Source organism: Periplaneta americana, chromosome 14 (assembly GCF_040183065.1).
Source record: "Periplaneta americana isolate PAMFEO1 chromosome 14, P.americana_PAMFEO1_priV1, whole genome shotgun sequence".
Lineage (NCBI taxonomy): Eukaryota > Metazoa > Arthropoda > Insecta > Blattodea > Blattidae > Periplaneta > Periplaneta americana.
The window spans coordinates 71,521,853-71,542,768 of NC_091130.1; the positions used below are offsets into that span (position 1 = coordinate 71,521,853).

The following is a 20,916-nucleotide window of genomic DNA, read 5'->3' on the forward strand; positions in this document are numbered from 1 at the left end:
TAATTTGACTTTCTTGTCAATAATATCTAACGAGATGCATGCCAACAAAATGAAATCCATTATGCCAATTCAGTCTTTCTACAACAGTTACCAGTCGGTGTGCTTATATCGGCAATCGCCTGTAGACGCAATCCTGCACACGATTGTCGATCTACAATGTGGGCCAGTCAAACGGAAAGATTTGATGGGAGTATACTGTTCATATGGAGAGGGTGAGAATGAATATAGCCGTCTCTTCTCTACCCACTTACTTTACAATTTATGACTCCATAGGCGGTGACGTCACTATCTCCACGTTCCCTAATAACCAAGTTGTTTGTCTCTACCATATTTTGTTAAATGGTGTTTATCGTTAGTACAAACTGCAATTAATGATTTCTATGGTCATGAGAAACCTCTCCATGCCCAAAAGGTAACGGTATAATGCGCGGTTTCATCAACTGGAATAATCGGCCCATTCTTTTTTGAGAATGAGGCCGGAAATGCAGTGATTGCTAATTCAGTGCGATATGTTGAAATGATATAGAACTTTTTTGCACCATAATTCGCCCATTTTCCAGTGAATGAAAACACACTATTTCAACAGGATGGAGCAACAAGCCACACCGCAAGAATTTCGATGGATGCTGTGAATGATTTTTTCCCGGGCCCCGTCATTTCTTGGAAAGAGGATATCGTTTGGCCGTCTAAGTCACCTGATTTAATGGTATGTGATTTCTTCCTATGGGGACACTTTAAAAGGAAGGTGTTTGGGGGCTATCCAGCCAGAACAATTCCAGCCTTAAAACAACGTATACGAGAAGAGGTCGCTGCGATACCTGTCAATATGCTGAGAGGGGTTATGCAACAGTTCGTGGCCAGACTCGAAGAATATGTGCGTTTCAATGGAGGTCACTTGGCTGTCGTAATTTTTAACACATGTTTTTTTCTTGTTGCATACCTAATGATTATTCATGTATTTGGCATTTCTCCTCATTAAATTGATATAATAGTAACTTTTCATTCTTTCCTTTTGACTGGCCCACCTTGTATAAAAAGTCTGTCTGTATGTATTCTAATAATTAAAAGTATTTTTATGTGCTGATCAGATACAACGAGTAGGTTAAATCGGTCTAGCAAGCCAGCTTCGACGGCTTAGGGGATGATCATCCGATGTCATTAAACGTATATTAATTTTATTAAAGATCGAATTGTATTTTAGCTTTAAACCTTACCCTTCTTGAAATGGTTTTATTTTATACTTCCCTTTTTGAAATGTGGCAGGAGTAAAATTAATATGACAATTTGTTAAAGGATATTTATTATTTAAATATAATGTACTGTTCCTAAGTCTTAGAATGGAAATAGATTCCGATGTTAAAAATTGACGGGAAATACCTCTGTAAAAATGGACTGTAATAATTTTACTGTAAATAAATATTTTAATATTAATTGTCGCATTTTTAACATATTACTTATTACTAAGTTACTGCATGTGTTAGAAACTCACCATAAATACACAGTTCCAGCAATGCTAGCTATTGTAACGCCAATCAGTACCACCCAGACAAGAATACCAACGAAGCACCGGAACAGGACTAGAAGGACGATAGAGAATCCTGCACAAAAATATTTTACTGTAGTTGCATCTATATATTGTAAAAATATTTCATTTTGCAGATATAATGCCCATAACTTAACGCTATTACAATTATAAATTTGAGACTTTACGAAGATCGAATGTTGTAATAAACGACGGTTCTACAAATTAAATTCAAGAAAACGACTTACAGGACCAGTAGCATTTTTTTCATAATATGGGATATAGAAAAAATATTGTGTTGTTGCAGCACATCAAACTCCACAGCACGTTTTGAATCATTTTCAGAACGAAAAAAAAAAAAAAAAATTGTACACAATCTATCTACTGTTTCTCTATTCGTCTGTTCGTCTGTATATCTGTGAATAGCGTTTTAACTTTTCATTTCATATAGACGTGGACAAATTATTAGACTAAAACGTTTTCTTGGAAACATGATATATCGTCATGTCAACTATCAGTATAATTCACACAATCTCTATTGTTGTAAATATGATTGTTTACATCTTCTGGTATATTTTTCCAATGGTCAATTATATTTTTTTCTGTCTCTGTTGATACTATTGGTGTTTTAATTACATATTGCAGAATATATTCTTACAGTCTAGTATATACAGTCACGAAGCTTGAGTTGTGATGGTACTAGGAACAATAGACTGTGCCGATACTATTTCGCATTGTCTGTGATGAGGCGATAGTAGCGATCCTAGTGGTTGGCAACTATCTATGAATGCATATTCCCTACGTATTGAGCTTCGTTACTGTATATATTAGATTGTGATATTCTCTCATGGCCTGCAAGAAGACCGGACATGAACGAAATTGAAAATCTGTGATCTATACTGAAGAAGAAAGTGAACGGAAAGAGGCTTACAACAAAACATGGACTCATTTAAGCACTGTCTGATATCTGGCTAAATGATGCTGATATTCAAATAAAGTGTCAAACTTTGTTTTCCAGCATCCCTGACAAAATCAACGTGTTAATGAAGAATAAAATATTAGTAACCTCCAGACTCAATTTTCTGTTCATTGTATCTGTGCAAAGTACATTTTTGTTCATTATTTCTACAGATAAATACAGCTTCGTTGCACATATAATTAATTTAGTCTAGTAATTTGTCCACGTCTGTATTAGTATTCTTTTAATTTGTTAGGCAAAATTATCACAATATGATTTACTAAGAATCTAATTCATTACAATTGTAGGCAGTTTGAATTTAGGCAGTTCGATTCTAGGATGGAGCACATCGACTCAGAGTTCAGCCATCTTACAGGGTCCGCAAGAACAATGTTCACTGTTTCAGGTTCTCATTGTTATATCGTAATTTTACCAACAGAGAATCGAGGCAATTTCGTAAATCAGATCGCAAAAATGTAACAAATAGGTATATTTTAAAAGAAATGAATTTATTGCGGATGAATTTAAATATCTGATAAATAAAAGGACGATTATTAAAACAAGGAAACATTTTAAACTTTTGAGACATCTTTTTCATGAAAGAATTCTGCACTTTAGAGAATTAAAAAACCAGTAATAAATAAAATTAAGTTAATTATTGCTTGTACCACCGCATAAAATATACTTCCTTTATATATCACAATATATACAGATCCTTTTGAGAAAGCAAAGAAAGAGCATAATTTGTCAATTGTTTATATTTGGTCTCTTTACTGTTTTCTATTTTCAAGAATTGAACTGGAAATAGTATCAAAATCCCTGTTACCAGTAATACTTCTCTTCCACTTCGCTAATGTACTCTCTGGTATGGACAGTTCTATAGCTAAACTTGCTACACTTCCACCTTTCTTTAGTCTCTCTATCACAGCGAACTTAGTTTTCATCGAGTACGAATTTCTTTTTTCTTTTAAGCGTAGTTGCGCCCTAGATCATATATACCTAGATTGCTCTGCCTTATAGGCTGTGATAGAGCTCTATATAGACAGAGTACCGCAAAGGTCGCCGGTGGACCCAAGCGCTCGCTCCGTTAACATTGCTGGAATAGGGAAATTGACGCGCTCTCTCAGTTTTTATGCTGTAAATTCCATTCTAGGGCACTGATAATAATTGTAAATATACTGACATGTAGCTAAATGTCTCACGCATGACACTTGAACTTTTAAATGTAATATCTCAATTAGAAGCGTTGCAAATTCATGTTATTCGTGCATCAGCTCTGGCAAGACGGGAGAGCAAATATATAATGTAGGCGTATTGGAAGTAAGTTATTATTCCATGATATGTTTTGAACTAGGAAACTCAGGCAGACCATAACACTCTTGCTTTACAAGTAGAATTTTAAGAAGTATATTATGTAGTTTGATGGCAGTTACTTACATACACTATCGAACAGAATACATGAAATAAGGTGACTGGCCTATTCAGTTTCAGTGGAATTCTTTACTTTCATATTTGTTTGCAATATTCTCCAATAAAAGCTCAATATTTTAGTAATTTTAGTACATTTATTTTTAAAGCAAACACAAACTTATAGATAAATAAATTAGGACATTGAAATAATATTATTTGAAGCAAATACTCGAATATAAAATTATTATAATCATGGTCATTTTCGTTCACTCTTAGTAAAATGCGTTGCCTGATATATGTTTGTAAGTCTAGCATTAATTTTCAAGATTGATGGAAGAAGTGTGTAGCTAAAAATGCAGTTATGAGAAAATTAGTAAAAAAATGCACCAATAAAAAATTTAGTTAAAATTTTCATACTTTCATAAATGAATCTTTACAATAGTTCGTAAGTGAAATTACACTTTACTCAATTTTTTAATGCTTCAGTAATAATAATAATAATAATAATAATAATAATGGCTTTATTTAACCTGGCAGAGTTAAGCCGTAAGGCCTTCTCTTACACTCAACCAGAATTGAAACTTCCTTACATAGTTGAATAACAACTGGATCGGAATTAAGTAATTGCATATTAATACGATTTAGGTACACAATGAAATCAAAAGAGGTAGTTACATAAAAATTTACCTCTTGAAATAAAAATAAACATAGTGGAATACATATTAATGTTGTTAGAATCAAAAACTAATCACACAAAAACAGAAGCCGATAATTCAATAAAAAATGTACACAGTAAAAATAAAAATAAACAACTTGGAATACATATTAGTATTAGATTACAAATAAGTAAGATTCACATAATTAAAGCAGAAACCGACTATTGAATAAAATGTACACAATAAAAAATAGACTAATAATAATAAATAATATATAATAAATATAATAATAATAACAATGGAATACATATTGGTGTTAAGTAATAAATAAACACGATTTACATGATTACACAATAAAAATAAGAAACGAAAAATAAAAATAAATACAGTGGAATACATTCCATTAAATATTTGCAACGTGTTAGTTCTGGCAACTCATCATAAGACATTTTTCTAATTTACATTTTAAAAAAAATAAAGTTCGGCAGCTCTTGGCTTCAGGTGGCAGAGAATTCCAGTGACGAGAAGTAGCAATAGTGAAAGATGGTTTAGTAATCTAATTTTATTATTAGACCTATGATTTCTCATTTTCTTGAGTTACGTCCTTACTCCAGTTTCAGATGCTTGTATTTAATAAAATAGTGTAATATCAAGGTTTATGACTTAGTTCGAACTATTGTTACATTCTACAGGCACCAGAGAATCATATTCTGCAGTAATTATCTGAAATAAGTACGTAACCTGACTTAGGGAGTTCTTCCATCCATATTTTCAATTTTAACATTGTAATCTTTATAATGGGACCTAAATTACTTCAAAGTTCGAACTGCTTCCAACACTTCTACTACCACACTTTGCACTACTCCTCGATTTATCATGCCCTTTTAATTAATAACAAAATAATATTTTGTTTAATTTCATTTAGGAATATCTGTAGTATGTTCGGAGACTTATTTAGAGGATAGTTTTTAGTTATACTGGTCAATAATGTGTTGTAACTTTACATGTAGCATACATGACCGTAAAAGGGGAAGAGTTTTGTTGAATACAGTATCCGGAAAGGCAGAGTCATAAAAGGGGAAGAAAAATATTTACCTTCTGTAAGCAGTAACTAAAGAGAGATGTCAAAAGGAAACTAATTTTTAGAGCTCAAGTAATGGTTTTTTTTTCTTCTAGTGATCCTCAAACAGCCATGGTGGAAGAATGATGGACACCGAATTTCTAAAACGAAATATAGGAAGGGTCACCCAACCCACTTACCACGTTACGAAAACAATAACTTTAAAAATGTGTAACTCCTTTTTTTATTTAGAATGAAAGTATCTACTTTTCAGAAATGTTGAAGGGCAAGGTTTGCCGTTTTCCCTTCTTTTCATTGAACTTGTGAGACAGCCATGTCTCGTTTTTATGGTTTTGTTTCTCTCCCAATTCTAAGTGCACGTGTAACAAAGGTTTTAGGCCTATTTTCAAGAATCTTACATGTGTCAATTTTCCTTTCAAAATAAAGATTTTTTTTTGTCCTTCAGCTTTCTAAAATCCTTCTCCAGTACTACTTTGACTTTAAACGTCAGTTTTTTTGTCTGACAGCTTCAGTCTGATAGTCACTCTCGACTGTTCTACATTAGTTTGTATTAAGTTGTGCGAAATGTTAAGTATACGTTTTTCGAACAGTGGAATTGGGTCCTTTTGTAGGGAAAAGCGCATAGGGTTTAATGACAAAAAATGTCATTATTAGTTATTAATATTCATCCATGTGTTTGTGTCAAAAATCTGTGTAACGTGTGTATGAAAAACCGTGTGGCTACAGTTTCTAGCATAATAAACTTACGAAATATTAAGTTTATTAATTTTCGTACAGTGCTATTTCTATGGATCGGTGGCTAAAAAACAATAAAAGTGACAAAGAAAAAAATCAGAATACCGTCATCGTCTGGATGTTGCACCAGACAGAGAATTCAACTTTATTCAATTTTCCCCAACTTCAGAGAAATTTGTCAGACGAGGTAACAGCAACTTCCTCCATGATAGAAATTATAAAGTATTATTTTCATAGCTGTGCATGTAATTACTGAAATTATATAAATATTAGTATACAGCAGTACAGAGCTCCAATGTAAGCTTGTCCATTTTATATTACCTTTTTCTTATATAATTCGTACTTAGTATGATAATTTACTTTCTAAATGGACACGCGGTTTATCCTTGCCACCCAAATTTTTATCTCTCTGCCCTTGAGATATCCGATAAAGATGTACACCTTTCTCTTGCCTTGTATAACATCCATATGCACAACACTGTGGCATTTTACTGCCTTTAAACTAAGAAGAAAATTGGTATTTAACTGAATTCAATGGTTTTCTTATGCTACTACTAGCGGGCTTTGGGTCCAGAGAAGCGCGCGAGGTCACGTGAACCAATCGGAGCGCCGCATTGTCGGCAAGCGGTAGGGAAGACAGTTGCGGACTCTGCCTATATAGAGCTCTAGGCTATGACGGTACTAACTTTTGTCAGGTTTACTATGCTGCCATCTAATTGTTACATAAGGAGTCACTTCATAACTCCCATTTGAATTGCATTAGCGACTGTACTGCCATCTCGTATTCGTTTACGGCGGACAGGTGGCGATCCTGGCAGTTGTTCTCTTCAAAGTGCTACCGATTTCAACATAGGGATGAGCAATCTGTTATATAAGTGATCTGGGGTTGCGCTCAATACGAAACACGTGACTACTACCAAGAGACAACTGTACACGAATACTTCACCTTCGTTCACTCATTCCCCATCCCCTACTGCCTTGTAAGGAAAGGATAAGCAAGACTTTTCCCTGCCTAAAATTGAGGCTCCAGTGTACTTCTTATCATATCGCACTCTTAAAATAATGCTGTCGTAACTACCAAAAGTTAGTTTTGAGTAAATGCAAGATAAAAATTTCAAAGTCGTATGAGAAAACAGGATTACCAAGTATCAGTATGAGTCCTGCAGACTTTTCACTTGAGCTTAGAGATACGAAACTTCTACTGTTTGATAGAAGATTAAATAAAGATTACAAAACTGCCTTAACTCAAAATTAAGTTTTTGGGAGTTACAACAGTATTATTCTAGGGGTGCGATATGATTTTATTTTCTATAACGAATGTTGAGCAACTTTCGTTGCTGGACCCCGGACTCATTTCACCGGCATTATCACCTTCATTTCATTCAGACGCTAAATAACCTAGATGTTGATACAGCGTCGTAAAATAACCCAATAAAAATTTCTATAACGAGTGGGCCCTAATTGTGAATAACGCAATTTACAACATATTTTAAAAATATGTTTATATTAGAATAACTGATAAATGGGCCATTTCATTGTCACGGATGGGACGCTTGCATTGCGATTTTTCTGCTCATATGACAAATATTTAATTCAGTAGGAACAGAAATTAAAAACTACTATATGGTATGCAGTCTTGACATTAAAATATTCCATAATTTGTGAATTTTAAATACATTTTTGCCTCAGTTTTAATATTATTTAGTTTTGAAATCTCGTCACGGGTGGACCACTGTAAGAAATGTTATTAAAGTTGTATGAAGTGCTTGGTAAAAGAAATTCAATACACTTTCAGACTGATAGAAGAAGAGGTTGTACTTCACCATGATCTGCAGAAAATAAGAATAATTACATTTACGTGCAAAATATAAATTATTAATTGTTGTCACGGGTGGGATAGTCAAATGTCACGGGTGGGACATCGTATGAATTTTTGAATTTATCCTCTCTCATATACGTTCAGAGGTTGCCTGAATTCATAGAAAATGAAATTTCTCACACAGCTTTAACATTTTAAAATTATTTTGTCACAGGTGGTACATTGAAACAAGCATAATAAAATGCACAAATTTTTTAGGAAATATGCCTATCTTTCAGAACAAAATATCATTGCAGCTGTAACAGTGGACTATCTTCTTTTATTCTGCACAATAAAATTTCAAACAAATGGAATGGAGAGCTTTATACAGTAATACTAACTTAAAGTACAAAAATCCAGGTTTGACCTGCAAATTTCCACTACTCTCTTTAAGCTGCAATTTCATGATAAATAGTGAACTGATATCCATATTTCTTCTTTCATGGGTAACTTCAGTCCTTTCTCTTGCCAAATCTTCAAAATTCGATATCATAGGCCTATAAGATGTTTGAAAATTTTGGTGTCAGGCTCACTTTGTCGTGGAATGGCCCAAATATAAAAAAGCTCTCAAATTGAACACAGCTTAAGATGTAAGTTCCAAAACGTAAGAGAATAAATACTAAACTTCCCAGCACAAATTAATGTATTTTTAGTCGGTTATTCAACGATGCTGTCTCAGTTAGCGTTGATGAAATTGGCAATGGTGAGATTATATTTGGCGAGATGAGGCCGAGGACTCGCCATATGATTACCTGACATTTGCCTTTTAGTTTGGGAAACCTCGGGGAAAAGCCCCAACCAGATAATCAGCCCAAGTGGGAATCGAACCAACGATCGAGCACAGCTCTGGATCAGCAGGCAAACGCGCTACTGCCTGAGCTAACCTGGTTGCTCAAATTAATTTAAAATTAGCGGGATAAGAGATATATGAAAGAGTGACATGAATGCCACTGGTCTTAGTAAGTTGTCTTTCATAATTAGCCTTTTCCATGCATTACATTATATAAAGTATAAATAGACTTTACTGTTGCTACAAATTTTCATACTTTTCTCTTATAAATTTTACACATTGTTTTAACATAAAGTTTTATGAATTATCTACTTCATGGACATGCAGAAATTTATAACTATTAAAAAATATGTGCCATTTATATGTTACAGCACATTTGTGGAAAGAGTGAAAGCGGCACCAGTTGCATTATTTTATTTTATGTAATATGCAATGGTGAATGATAGATAATTCATAAAAAAATTCTTACAGTATATTTACCCACCAAAAGCAATTAAGCACAGGTAAAGAATCTCCCTCCAGCTCATTTGTAAATCTTCTGTAACTTCCTGTTATGTAAAACAAGCAAAAACTATTGTTTTAATTCACAAAATTACAGGCGTTATTTCTTTAAATTCATGCCTAAGTACTATTACTTTTACTTGAAGTATACTTTCTTTTAATAGTATGCACTGATATGTTATATTGGCGTTGAATATAAAGAGTGTTTTAAAAAAGCATTCAGTGTTTTGAGAGGAGGTAGTAGGCCTATCTGATTAGCAGAATGTTAGTCCATTGCGTTTTCGTCCATTCGTAAATTGGTCCTAATTTACGTTTGTCCAGTTATATGTTCGTCCTGCATGAAATTTTGTCCACAGATCTTTCGTCCATATCATTTTAGTATAATGTGAAATTTCGTCCTATATATTTTTTGTCCTTACCTGATATTTTAGTCCAAATTTATTTACTTGAAATTTTCGTAGTTGTGTTTAAAAAAAAAAAAAAAAAAAAGAATCACTGAAATAAAACATGATATTTATTTTCAGTTATTTCAAAGAAAGAAAGATCATGCATTCATTGCAGCTATTTCTTAGAAAGTGTAATTCCCTTCTTTAATTTCCATCTTTGAAGTTCTGCGGGTTGCTGTGTAAATTCATTATAGGTTGACCGATTCTCACATCGTCGATATATTCTGGTTCGATCCTTATTATAAAAGTGATGTTTATAACAGTAGCTGTCTTTTATAAGCAGTGGTTTGTTCCTTTTTGAAGTAATTACTTTGGGATCCATACCTGATAATTTTGAGTAAAACTAATGCATGCATTTCCCTAGCAACAACTGTCCATTTTTGAATTCTCCATTATTTGGTATTATATTGTTGGCATCTGTTAAAAATGTTCTTCTAGTATCTGAATATATAAAACCAATCACGATTGGACAATATGTATAATGGACTAAATTTTGTGGACTAAAAAATTTCTGGTCGAAATTTACTCTTGGACGAAAATGCTATGGAGTTATTCCACTGGACTTAAAAGTGTTGGTCATAGAAATTTGGCGAAATGTTGTATTGGACTAAAATGTTTGGACGAACATTCCTGAAAGCGTAGTATCTATTCATTAAAACAAGAAAACAAAGCCCACAAAACACGAGTCCTACAATTAGCATAATATTTTAGAAGGATGTCAGTTTAACTGTTTTACATAACCCAATTAAAATGGTGTAACCTTACAGTTTCATATCAAGTAAAAAATTGATTTGTATTGAGCAGTGGGGGAGGAAAAAGAAGACGACGTGAATATTGTTGTAAAAATTGATTGGAAGTAATATTTGTGCTTGTATAATTATACAACGTTAAATCATAATGTAATAAACTTTTGCAATATGAAAAAAAATCGTAGGAGTTGCCCAGTAGACTATGATTTATATTATTTTAACACATTCCTTTGCCCTACATATTAGGGACTCACACCTTATAACTTTTTGTTTACTGCATTTCCGATATGGTACTGCATACTAGCATCGTGCATTATAGGCGCTATGTTCGGTTAAGTTTCTCGAGTATGGCGAAGTTCGATATTCACCGATGTTCGCTCTGCAGAAGGAGTCCTGTCATGTTTCTTCCACCTTGTGATTAAAATATTCGCTACCCTATATTCCTATCCCTTCATTTTTTAACCGCTTAAGGATTTTAGCACAGATCTTGGTATTAGTTTTTCATATAAAATAAGACGAAGTTCGTAATGTCTTTGTTGCTCTCTCATGTTCGAACATTGCAGGACACTACTGTATGCCCAATAAGAAACAACCGAAAAGCTCACATTGGAAGATATGCTGTTCTTATAATACAAGTTTCAAAGCTCTTTTTCCGTACAAAATTTAATTTTAGGATTCATGTTTATCAGATTTTATTTCTTGCTTTCTTGAATACTACTTTCTTTCAGATTATTGAATGCTTTTGTTTAATGAAACTCACACTGAGCATCTTCTATGATCTTGATGAACAAGTAGGTCTACTCATACATTTTGGAAAATATTAATTTTAGGATCCATGCTTATTTATACTTTGTTTTCTTGTTGTGATGAATATTACCACTTCTTAAAATATTGAATGCTTTTCTTTTTAACAGAAATCACATAAGCCTATGATGTTGATGAAGAAGTGATTATTTCTCGGAAGATATTAACTTAAGGCCCATGTTTATTAGACTTCATTTTCTTATTTTGATGAGTAGTACCACCTCTCAAAATATTGAAATTTTAACACCCTGTGCAATATCGTGAGATATCCGTTATTCATTCCCAATGGAATATACACAGCATATTATTCTATTTAATAGAACTGTATCCATATACTTAAAAATGGTAACGTACTGGCACATTAATTTATAAAACGAAAGCAATGTAACTTACATGTGTACCGGTATATAAATTGAGATTGTAATGGAATGGACGTTACAGGAGGGGCACTGTGGGCCAGCACTGCGATCTACGATCTAGTGCGCTAACTCTCAAGCTAGGCGAATTCCCAAACCCAAACCGGCTGACTACATTAAGGTTCGCTGCGTACCCAGGTTTCGAGCAGGCAACCCCCCTCGTTTCTAGGCCAGCCTTCTCCGTGCATCGCCAGCCGGCAATGGAATGATGACGAAAGGGTGACGGATTGATGTACAGTAGATACTTAATATTGGGAAAATCGGGAGAACTCCGAGTAAAACCTCCAACTTGTCCGTCACAAGTGTTACTATGGATTTTCAATGAAAAATTCCAGACATGACCGAGACTTGAACCAGAGCCTCCTGCGTGACAGGCTGAAGGTCTGGCCACTGCTGGGGTAATCGTATACTGACTGAAATAAATATTTATATGCACGTTTTTGCTTGCAATGTGTCTAATACGATAGGCTAGCCGCAAAAGCATCCACACAGGAAGGGTGGGAGAGCTTCAGACTCTCGAAATGCCAACCGTCCGAGTAGAGCCGTTGGGCTACTCAAGCGATTTCCAAGATTTTTAAACTTCCTTTTGAGGACCCTGTAGCTCACATAAAAAGTCAATTTTTTTGTATTCACTCTTTCTCTCCATTATCTTCCATTATAGGAAAATGGAATAAGATCCAAGATTTTTAAACTTCCTTTTGAGGACCCTGTAGTTCACATAAAAAGTCAATTTTTTTGTATTCACTCTTTCTCTCCATTATCTTCCTTTATAGGAAAATGGAATAAGATCCATAACGTGACAGGTTTCTGAAAGATCGCTAACCTGAGCTTTCGTCCAAATGTGATTTTATATTGTGTCTTGAGGAGAAGTTATACACTGCATTACGTGTTGAAATGTTTATTTATTGGTACATAATAGTTGTTAACTGCAAGTAGGCCTACACATTGTAGCAAAAGGTGTACTGTGCGATGAGTAACAAAACAGAGCCGTTTTAGGGAAATAATAAGGTGATTTGTAAGATTTTTGTGTAGTGTGCCAAAAGAGCTCAAACTTACTTGGGTTTAATATACTGCACTTTATCCTTATATACAACATACCCTATTTTTATTTCTTTGTACACGAAAATACGTACGAACATGTCAAAAAATGAATGGATCGAGAGATGAACGAAGTGATAATTTTCATACCTACATTCGAAAATTATATAATTAATGGGAGTTTATAAAAATAAAGGTTTTAATAAAGATAAATTGTGAAAAACGAAATTAAAAATGTGTAGGCTACCTAACTTCAACATATTCTCTTGCTTCATATACCGGTACATAATATCTACGACAATATCAAGATCTGTGTTTACAGTGTGTCTAGATCGAAGCCAAAGAAAATATGCAAACAAAGCTTTTAAATGAATATTGGGCATATCCAGTGGCGTAACTTTTTATAGCTGGCCCCCCCCCAACAAAAATGAGAATTTGGGCCCCTTTCCTTACTGCCATTTTTTTCATATTTTCATAATTTTATTTTTTTACATCTAATTCGAATGAAACAATTTAGCATAGTAAAATACTCAATTTTTAAACAAAATTAAGTGAACAGAACTGAAAAAATTTAAATGATATGACTACTATTTTACTAAGGCTATAATTACGCAATAATAGGCCTACTAAGATAAATTTAATGTAAAGCTTAGTTCAACAAGCTCTTTTGCCTTCTGGCCTTTTGGGAAGCAAATGACTCAATCAAATCGTGTAGATCAAGTCTTTGGGCTTTTCACATTCAATACTTAATACACTGAGAGCACTAAGTCCTTCTTGACTCATAGTACTGGAACACTGGGATTCGTTCCACCACAGATAGTTTGTATTTGACTGCTTGGTCGAAATACTGTCTATTTTAGTCAATTTCGAAACAGATTTTTCAAGTTCTCTTTTCCTTTTGCGTTTTTCTGCACTACTTAAATGTTCATAACCACTTTTAAAAGGTTTCATCGTCACAAAACACGAGAAAAATGATGAATTAAATCTAGTAACAAGCAGACGTGTTGATATACAAAACTTCTTTATTTCAATGTGCGTTTACTGTTTATATGCTGCGACTACGGCTGGCAACCTGATGACATAAAAATACACCACGAGAAACAATGTCTCCATCTATAAAAATCACTCTCACATTTTCAACGTTGGCGTCACTGCAGTATGGTTATGGGCGAGTCTACTGAGGCAATCGACGGTGGTGTATGATGCTAAGTACTGTCAGTTGGATCATTGTATGCGCATCCTCGGGTCCAGTGATGGTGGTCATTATCACAGATTTCCATATGCCGGAGAGTAAAAAGCGCGGCTATGCGTTATGGAAAATACTTAATGTGGGCCTTGAACTGTAATTCGCACTCATTTCCAAATATGCGTCAGTAACCGCTGAATGTTTTTGGGTCCCCCTGGCCTCGAGAACCCCCAACGCGGGGTGTGGGGGGGTGTAAGTTACGCCAATGGGCATACCGTTAAATAGAAAGGAAAATTAAAATTACACAACCTAACGAATATCAGTACACATTGTGCAGAAGACGTTACCTCCGTTCTGCCATCTTATAATGTTTATAATATAAATTAATACTGAAATACATAACTAACCTGAAAAAAGTTTTTGAATCCTGTTTTGGAGAAAAATGTTTTGGCAGTATTCTCACCCACTTTTGGGATGCATCGATTGAGGAACGCTTCACTAAAAATAAAAACATATCGATGTGTTTTATGCCGATAAAATTTTATTATAACGAAGTTAGATGACGACAGCTTAGTGGCCTAAGCATACTTACTACTCTTCTTTACATCCTTTGACACATTCTCTGCGCACATTCTGAGGATCAACATAATTGTTACTAGCTTCTGTTATCTGCAGAAACCTGAAAAAAAGTGCTCGATAAGATTTTAAGAAACTGTAAAACTTACTTATCTTCTTCAGGTCCACCAAGTTCAATGATTCTGTTACAAAATTTTCTCCTTTTCATAAATTATAAAAAATATAAACATGTATTATGAATGATGTTTTGCAAACTAAATAAATCGAAATTCTGGGTTGCTGCTTTACCATAAACGCAACAGTTACTAAAATTATATTTAGTTATGAACATACTCATTTCGACATAACATCTTTTCAGTATTTTAACCTACTGTATGTTGTTGATATTTGAAAAATGTTAAACTTTCTTTAATAAACCGCAATATATTCTTTTTTTTTCTCTAATACTACTCTGTTATTCTTATTTTATATTCACTTCAGATATACGGTACTGATTTCTTTGTCATGATACTGAATGAGCATACTAGGACATAAACGTGCTGATTACAGATCATGTTTCAGGTTACGAACTGCCTGCTCACTTCACTTTATGTGATTAGTGTGTACTAGGGTGAGTGTTCGTATCAGTGTAGTGTATAAAATGAGTGATGATGATGATGATGATGAAGAAGAAGATGAGGAAGGGAGAAGGGGAAAACCATAAACTGGCACATAGCCTACTTCTGTCGAATAGCACCAGGGGGCCGCCAGGCTTAACGTCTCCGTCCGATGGACGAATCACTATCAACAGTGACATATGCCTTCTCTTCATATATATGTACTGCGGAGAGATTTGGGATTTAACACAGGGATATTGGTGCACAATCTAGTGATTAGAAGTTGTGCACTGCCATCTCTCTAGTCCCAAAGTAAAAATATTACATGAAAATTTCTGACCCCGCCGGGGATCGAAACCGTGCCTGCTGGAGACACACACGCTGCCACAGAGCTAACTCGGCGGACATGTCCATGTTCATATGCTTACCTCATTTCTTTCAAGTCTCCTCCTATACACACCCCTTGCTTGTCATATTCCTTTACTGATGGATTGTATCGGCCACATACATTGCCACAGCTATCGTAGCCGTTAATAATTCGGTAAATGTCACCATAATTAGCACAGTAGACTATCAGTACCACCTGAAATATAAAAATGTTGATGGATTAAGAAATTTGTAAATCAGGACACTATGGTTCGTCTCAGGAATCTGTAGAGTAGAAAGACGAAACAAGACCTCACTCGCTCACTCACTCACTCACTCACTCACTCGACATTCAAATGTTTCTAAGAGGGCGCTGTATTTGTTGGAAATAATATTTTGTCGAGAGAGATATTGTGTTGTTATTGTAGTTGTTCAGTCAACTGTCCGAAGACAGCTTTGAACAGCATAAGTGACTCTAATAAGGCATCACACATGAGGAAACTAAGCCACGAGATAAGTGGTAGGGTGGCCAGTTTCTTTCTCCCTCCATTGCATACATCGCTGTCTCCTACATATTACACTAATCAGACTTCTGATATATACAAACAATTGTTCTTCCTCTGACACATATCGTCAAGTGATATGTACTGCCTGATAATAGATTTACATATCAGCCAAAATCTCATTCAGAGGTAAGATGTGTTATTAAGGATTCAATATATCGATGGCTGAGAAGTGATACCTCGTATCTACAAAAATAGTCATTTAGATTAACTATATTTTTATTATGTTCACAAAGCTGAACAATTAACTAATATTTTATCCTCGAGTAGAGGATCTTACAAAACAGAAATAGACAAAATTCTTATATATATATATATATATATATATATATATATATATATATATATATATATATTTATATTTATATTTATATATATATATATTGTCTATTTTGAGAAAAATTGATTTTTAAAACAGTTGTTTGATTCACCTGCAAATTTACATGCATGAGGTATCACTTCTTAACCATCGATATGCTGGAAACGGAAAAACGACATAACGTATGTTAAGATGTTATTCCAGGCAACGTCTGAATTTAACACAATTTCAGAACCAAAATGATCTATTTATCATAAATATAAAATTCCCTTAATACTTTTTAAGTCCTAAGACATGTCTTTAAGATTTGGGACTGGTTTGCTCAGATATTGTAATAAGAAATTTTCAGTGCATCTTAATCATATTATAAAGGTATTTTAGTTTACAATATCGATGAGTTGAGTGTAATAAATAAACAGTTTCCTTGTTTCAATGCTACTTACCAGTGAAATCAGAAAGAGCAACATGATGATCAGAAATAAGACATCTGTACAGCTTCTGTTTCTCACAGGACCACGGAACTCAGAATCGTTAGCCTCTCCCTTGCTCATATTATCAAGCTGGAAATGCAAAAACTTTCATTATTCTTTAGTAGAATACAATACATGAACTGGCAGAAATGCCAATCACAGAAATTTTACACTTATCTTTCATTATTCTTTAGTAGAATACAATACATGAACTGACAGAAATACGAATCATAGAATTATTGAAGTTCCTCTTCTGGGTATGGTTTCTCCCTCATGTTTCTTTCACTACCTCCAGATGATAACCTCGCTTCTGGTATTTGCTTGCTTCAGACTTAATTGCTTCTAGTAGTGATAAATATGTATTGTGGGTCCCTATCACCACGGCATGGCGCGTCCTCAGGTTATGGATAGAGGAGACGATCTTCGATATGGAGGGTAGCCGCTAATATATTGAATAAGCAGTCGTGGACAGCGGATATGGGGTGGTCCTCCAGCTTGGGGATTGAGCGAAGAGCTAACAATCCATCACCGTAAAAACCAGCTTGTTACGAATTCATACAATAAGTGGATTTGAGCGAGGTGGGAGACTGGATTAATCTTGCACAGGATAGGGACCTATGGCGGGCTTATGTGAGGGCGGCAATGAACCTGCGGGTTCCTTAAAAGCCATTTGTAAGTAAGTGATAAAAGTACGGGGCTAGTAAGATTATGAAAATGAAAAGGAAAACAATTCGTAATAAGAACATTGTAGGAACAAACTAATTTATCAGTAGATAATTCCGTCAAATATTCATTGAAATTCATCTTTTTTAATTGGTTTATTTTACGACTCTTTATCAACTGCCCTGGTTATCTAGCGTCTGAGTGAAACGAAAGTGATAATTCCTGTGAAATGAGTCCAAGGTCCAGCGCCGAAAGTTATCCAGCATTTGCTCTTAATGGGTTGAGAGAAAATCTTGAAAAAAAAAATCAACCGGGTAACTTGTCTCAATCAAGGTCAATTCATCTTATCAATGGCATGTAATATTATAACAGGCCTGCAGAACTCGCAAGTAGGGGAAATATGACGTCAGCCTCACTCCACTTCTATTGGGGATGATCGACTTCCGCCGCGAGTATGAATGTTGATGTAGCCGAGCGTAATTAGAACGCCATGACCGCACAGGTAGAAAAGATGGTTGGGTTAAGAAAGGGGAGGAAAGCAGTCGCTCTCAAGAGCTACATTTCTGCAGACCTGTACTATAAAGATATTCCAGCATTTAAAACTGCAGATCCTTAAATCTGTTTATTTCACTTTATATAGGAAATTCATACGAAGAAATATCCACATTATTATGATTACTTGTCCTATAGCGTTGCAAAACTGAAATATTACAGAACTTACCGGAAAAAAAGAGTATCGACTGCCAATGTTAATAATAGAAGCTGTTGGTGTTGGGTTGCATTAAGAAAGATATCTGCAGCAGCCAGTGTACGAGTATTTTCTTGCAAACTTCTGGTGCTATGTGATTGACGGTAGCCTACTCTACAGCAGAAAAATACTATTTTAGGAGTGTACGTCTGCGTGAAGTGGTTAGGGTACAGTATTCGGCTGAAATATAACTCTCCGCGACACTGCAATTGCTGCAAACAAACCAAATTCCGGACTGAAAAATTTTCTCTTCCATCAACAAACTACTACCACAGTCTAGCGTATACAGTCACGAAGCTTGAGTTTATGAGGGTACTGGGAACAATAGACTGTGCAGGTACTATTTCGCATTGTCTGTAATGAGGCGATAGTAGCGATCCTAGTGGTTAGCAACTATCTATGGATGCATATTTACTACGTATTGAGCTTCGTGACTATATACTAGACTGTGCTACTACGGTACAACGTTATACAGTAGGCCTAAACGTTCTGTAGATAAAAGGACTATTTTGAGAAAGATTTTAAGACATACTTCTACCATTGGTAGAACAACTTTCATATTAAAAAGTGTACCTTCATTTAAGCCTTATTTACACATGGGTCACATGGGCCTGGGCCCAGGGCGACAAACAGGAAATTCATAGGAGTGACAAAATTTTGAGAACAGAAAAAATCGAGATGAAAATAAATGTTTTCCTACTTTACTACTTTTGATAGTACCACAAAATGTTAAATTGTCTTTACATGCCACTTTTTTTTTTACAGTCTGTCTTGCAAGATTTGTATTTGATGGGAGCGAAAAATTTTTTCGGGCCCATGGGTGTAGTCCTACCTAAATATGATAATGCCTACGTTTATTAATTTTAAGATAAACAAACATTTGATCTTCCATTATATAGTTTATTTTTGTCGTACAACAATTTTAGTGAAACGTCCTTTACTAATACTTTCTAAAACGCATCAACATTATGATTATTAAAGTTTATGTGTAGTGTATATTCTGATTTATACTTCAAGTAAGTAATTTTTGTAAAGAGCAGTGATTATAAGCAGATTTCATCATTATTATCATCATCATCATCATCATCATCACCACTACCATCACTATCATCATGAGCAGCAGCACTTGGAGATATGAGCCGTTGAGAGCAGAAGTGGTGTAAGTCAAAAATGGGTAATGAGGGTTAAAGTAAACATTCTGTAAAATACAGCGAAAAGTAGCAATTAATATTCAATTTACTCGTATTTAAACTATTAGTAGTCAGTGGATAGCACGAAGGACATATTAATTGCTACTTTGTGCTGTATTTTACAGAATTTTTACTTTAAACCTCATTACTCAATTTTGACTTACACCACTTCTGCTCTGAACGGCTCATATATAAGTTGTTTTATAAAATGTATATATTGCGAATATTTTACTTACTTCAATGGACATAATATTTTAGTCCAGTGACGTATTTCTTAGATATGTAACATTATATTTAAAGAAGTCGGTACTAAATTTTATATCCAGTCCGTAAACTTAATTCCTTTCTTAGGCATTAAGTCTCATGATTAAGAAAATCATAAAACTTATTTCTCTCCTATATAAATCGTAACATCCCCTCTGCATAGTAGAATAATTACGTTTAAATGACAATTGAAGACCTCCCTCGAATAAGGGTGTAACCAACAAATCTATAATACACGCTTCAGGAGAAAATAAAATAATTTCAGGGGCATATTTCCTTAGGCCTATATTTACTAGCAGAACCATTTGATTGATCAAGGATACAAGCTTATTCTGCTATTGGATGCATTTCATTATTGTTATAAATACTCGTAAATGCTTCAGAATTACTTTTTTCCACCAAAGTCAGGTATTTCATTAATTTGTTGCCACATCCTTTACGTCCACACCTATGGACTAACGGTCAGCGCGTCTGGCCGCGAAACCAGGTGGCCCGGGTTCGATTCCCGGTCGGGACAAGTTACCTGGTTGAGGTATTTTCCGGGGTTTACCCTCAACCCAATATGAGCAAATGCTGGGTAACTTTCGGTGCTGGACCCCGGACTCATTTCACCGACATTATCACCTTCATCTCATTCAGACGCTAAGTAGCCTAAGATGTTGATAAAGTGTCGTAAAATAACCTACTAAAATAAAAGTACATCCTTTACGAGGGAGGTCTTCAATTATTTAGAACACAAGTACGTAACAAAGTACAAAGAGCTTTATGCAAGTATTATATATTCTGTTAGTGAATAGCAGCGGTGACCAAAACTCGAAGGGCAGTGATTACACGCGAGAGAAAGTCTAGGAGACGGAGGAGAGGTACTTGACATGAAAACTACAACCAGTGGTGGTTCGTGCACTAACAATGAGTTCTTCATCAACCCCGGGAATAAAAATCGCAAGCTTTGCTGTATCAGTAATATCACTACTGTCATCGAGCCAATAAAAATATATACAAATTTTCTTG

At 34.7% G+C, this 20,916-nt stretch overlaps 1 protein-coding gene across 1 annotated transcript in view; it reads right to left on the reverse strand.

Moving 5' to 3' along the window:
• The window catches only part of LOC138713444 (choline transporter-like protein 1), a 73,750-nt gene that overhangs the window by 26,460 nt on the left and 26,374 nt on the right, over window positions 1-20,916 (reverse strand). The window contains exons 3-8 of the mRNA XM_069845553.1: window positions 17,014-17,130; window positions 15,751-15,905; window positions 14,743-14,829; window positions 14,558-14,648; window positions 9,495-9,558; window positions 1,490-1,598 (exon numbers count right to left, since the gene is read on the reverse strand). Coding sequence (XP_069701654.1) covers window positions 1,490-1,598; window positions 9,495-9,558; window positions 14,558-14,648; window positions 14,743-14,829; window positions 15,751-15,905; window positions 17,014-17,130 — 623 coding nt within the window. The remainder of the gene's footprint in view (window positions 1-1,489; window positions 1,599-9,494; window positions 9,559-14,557; window positions 14,649-14,742; window positions 14,830-15,750; window positions 15,906-17,013; window positions 17,131-20,916) is intronic.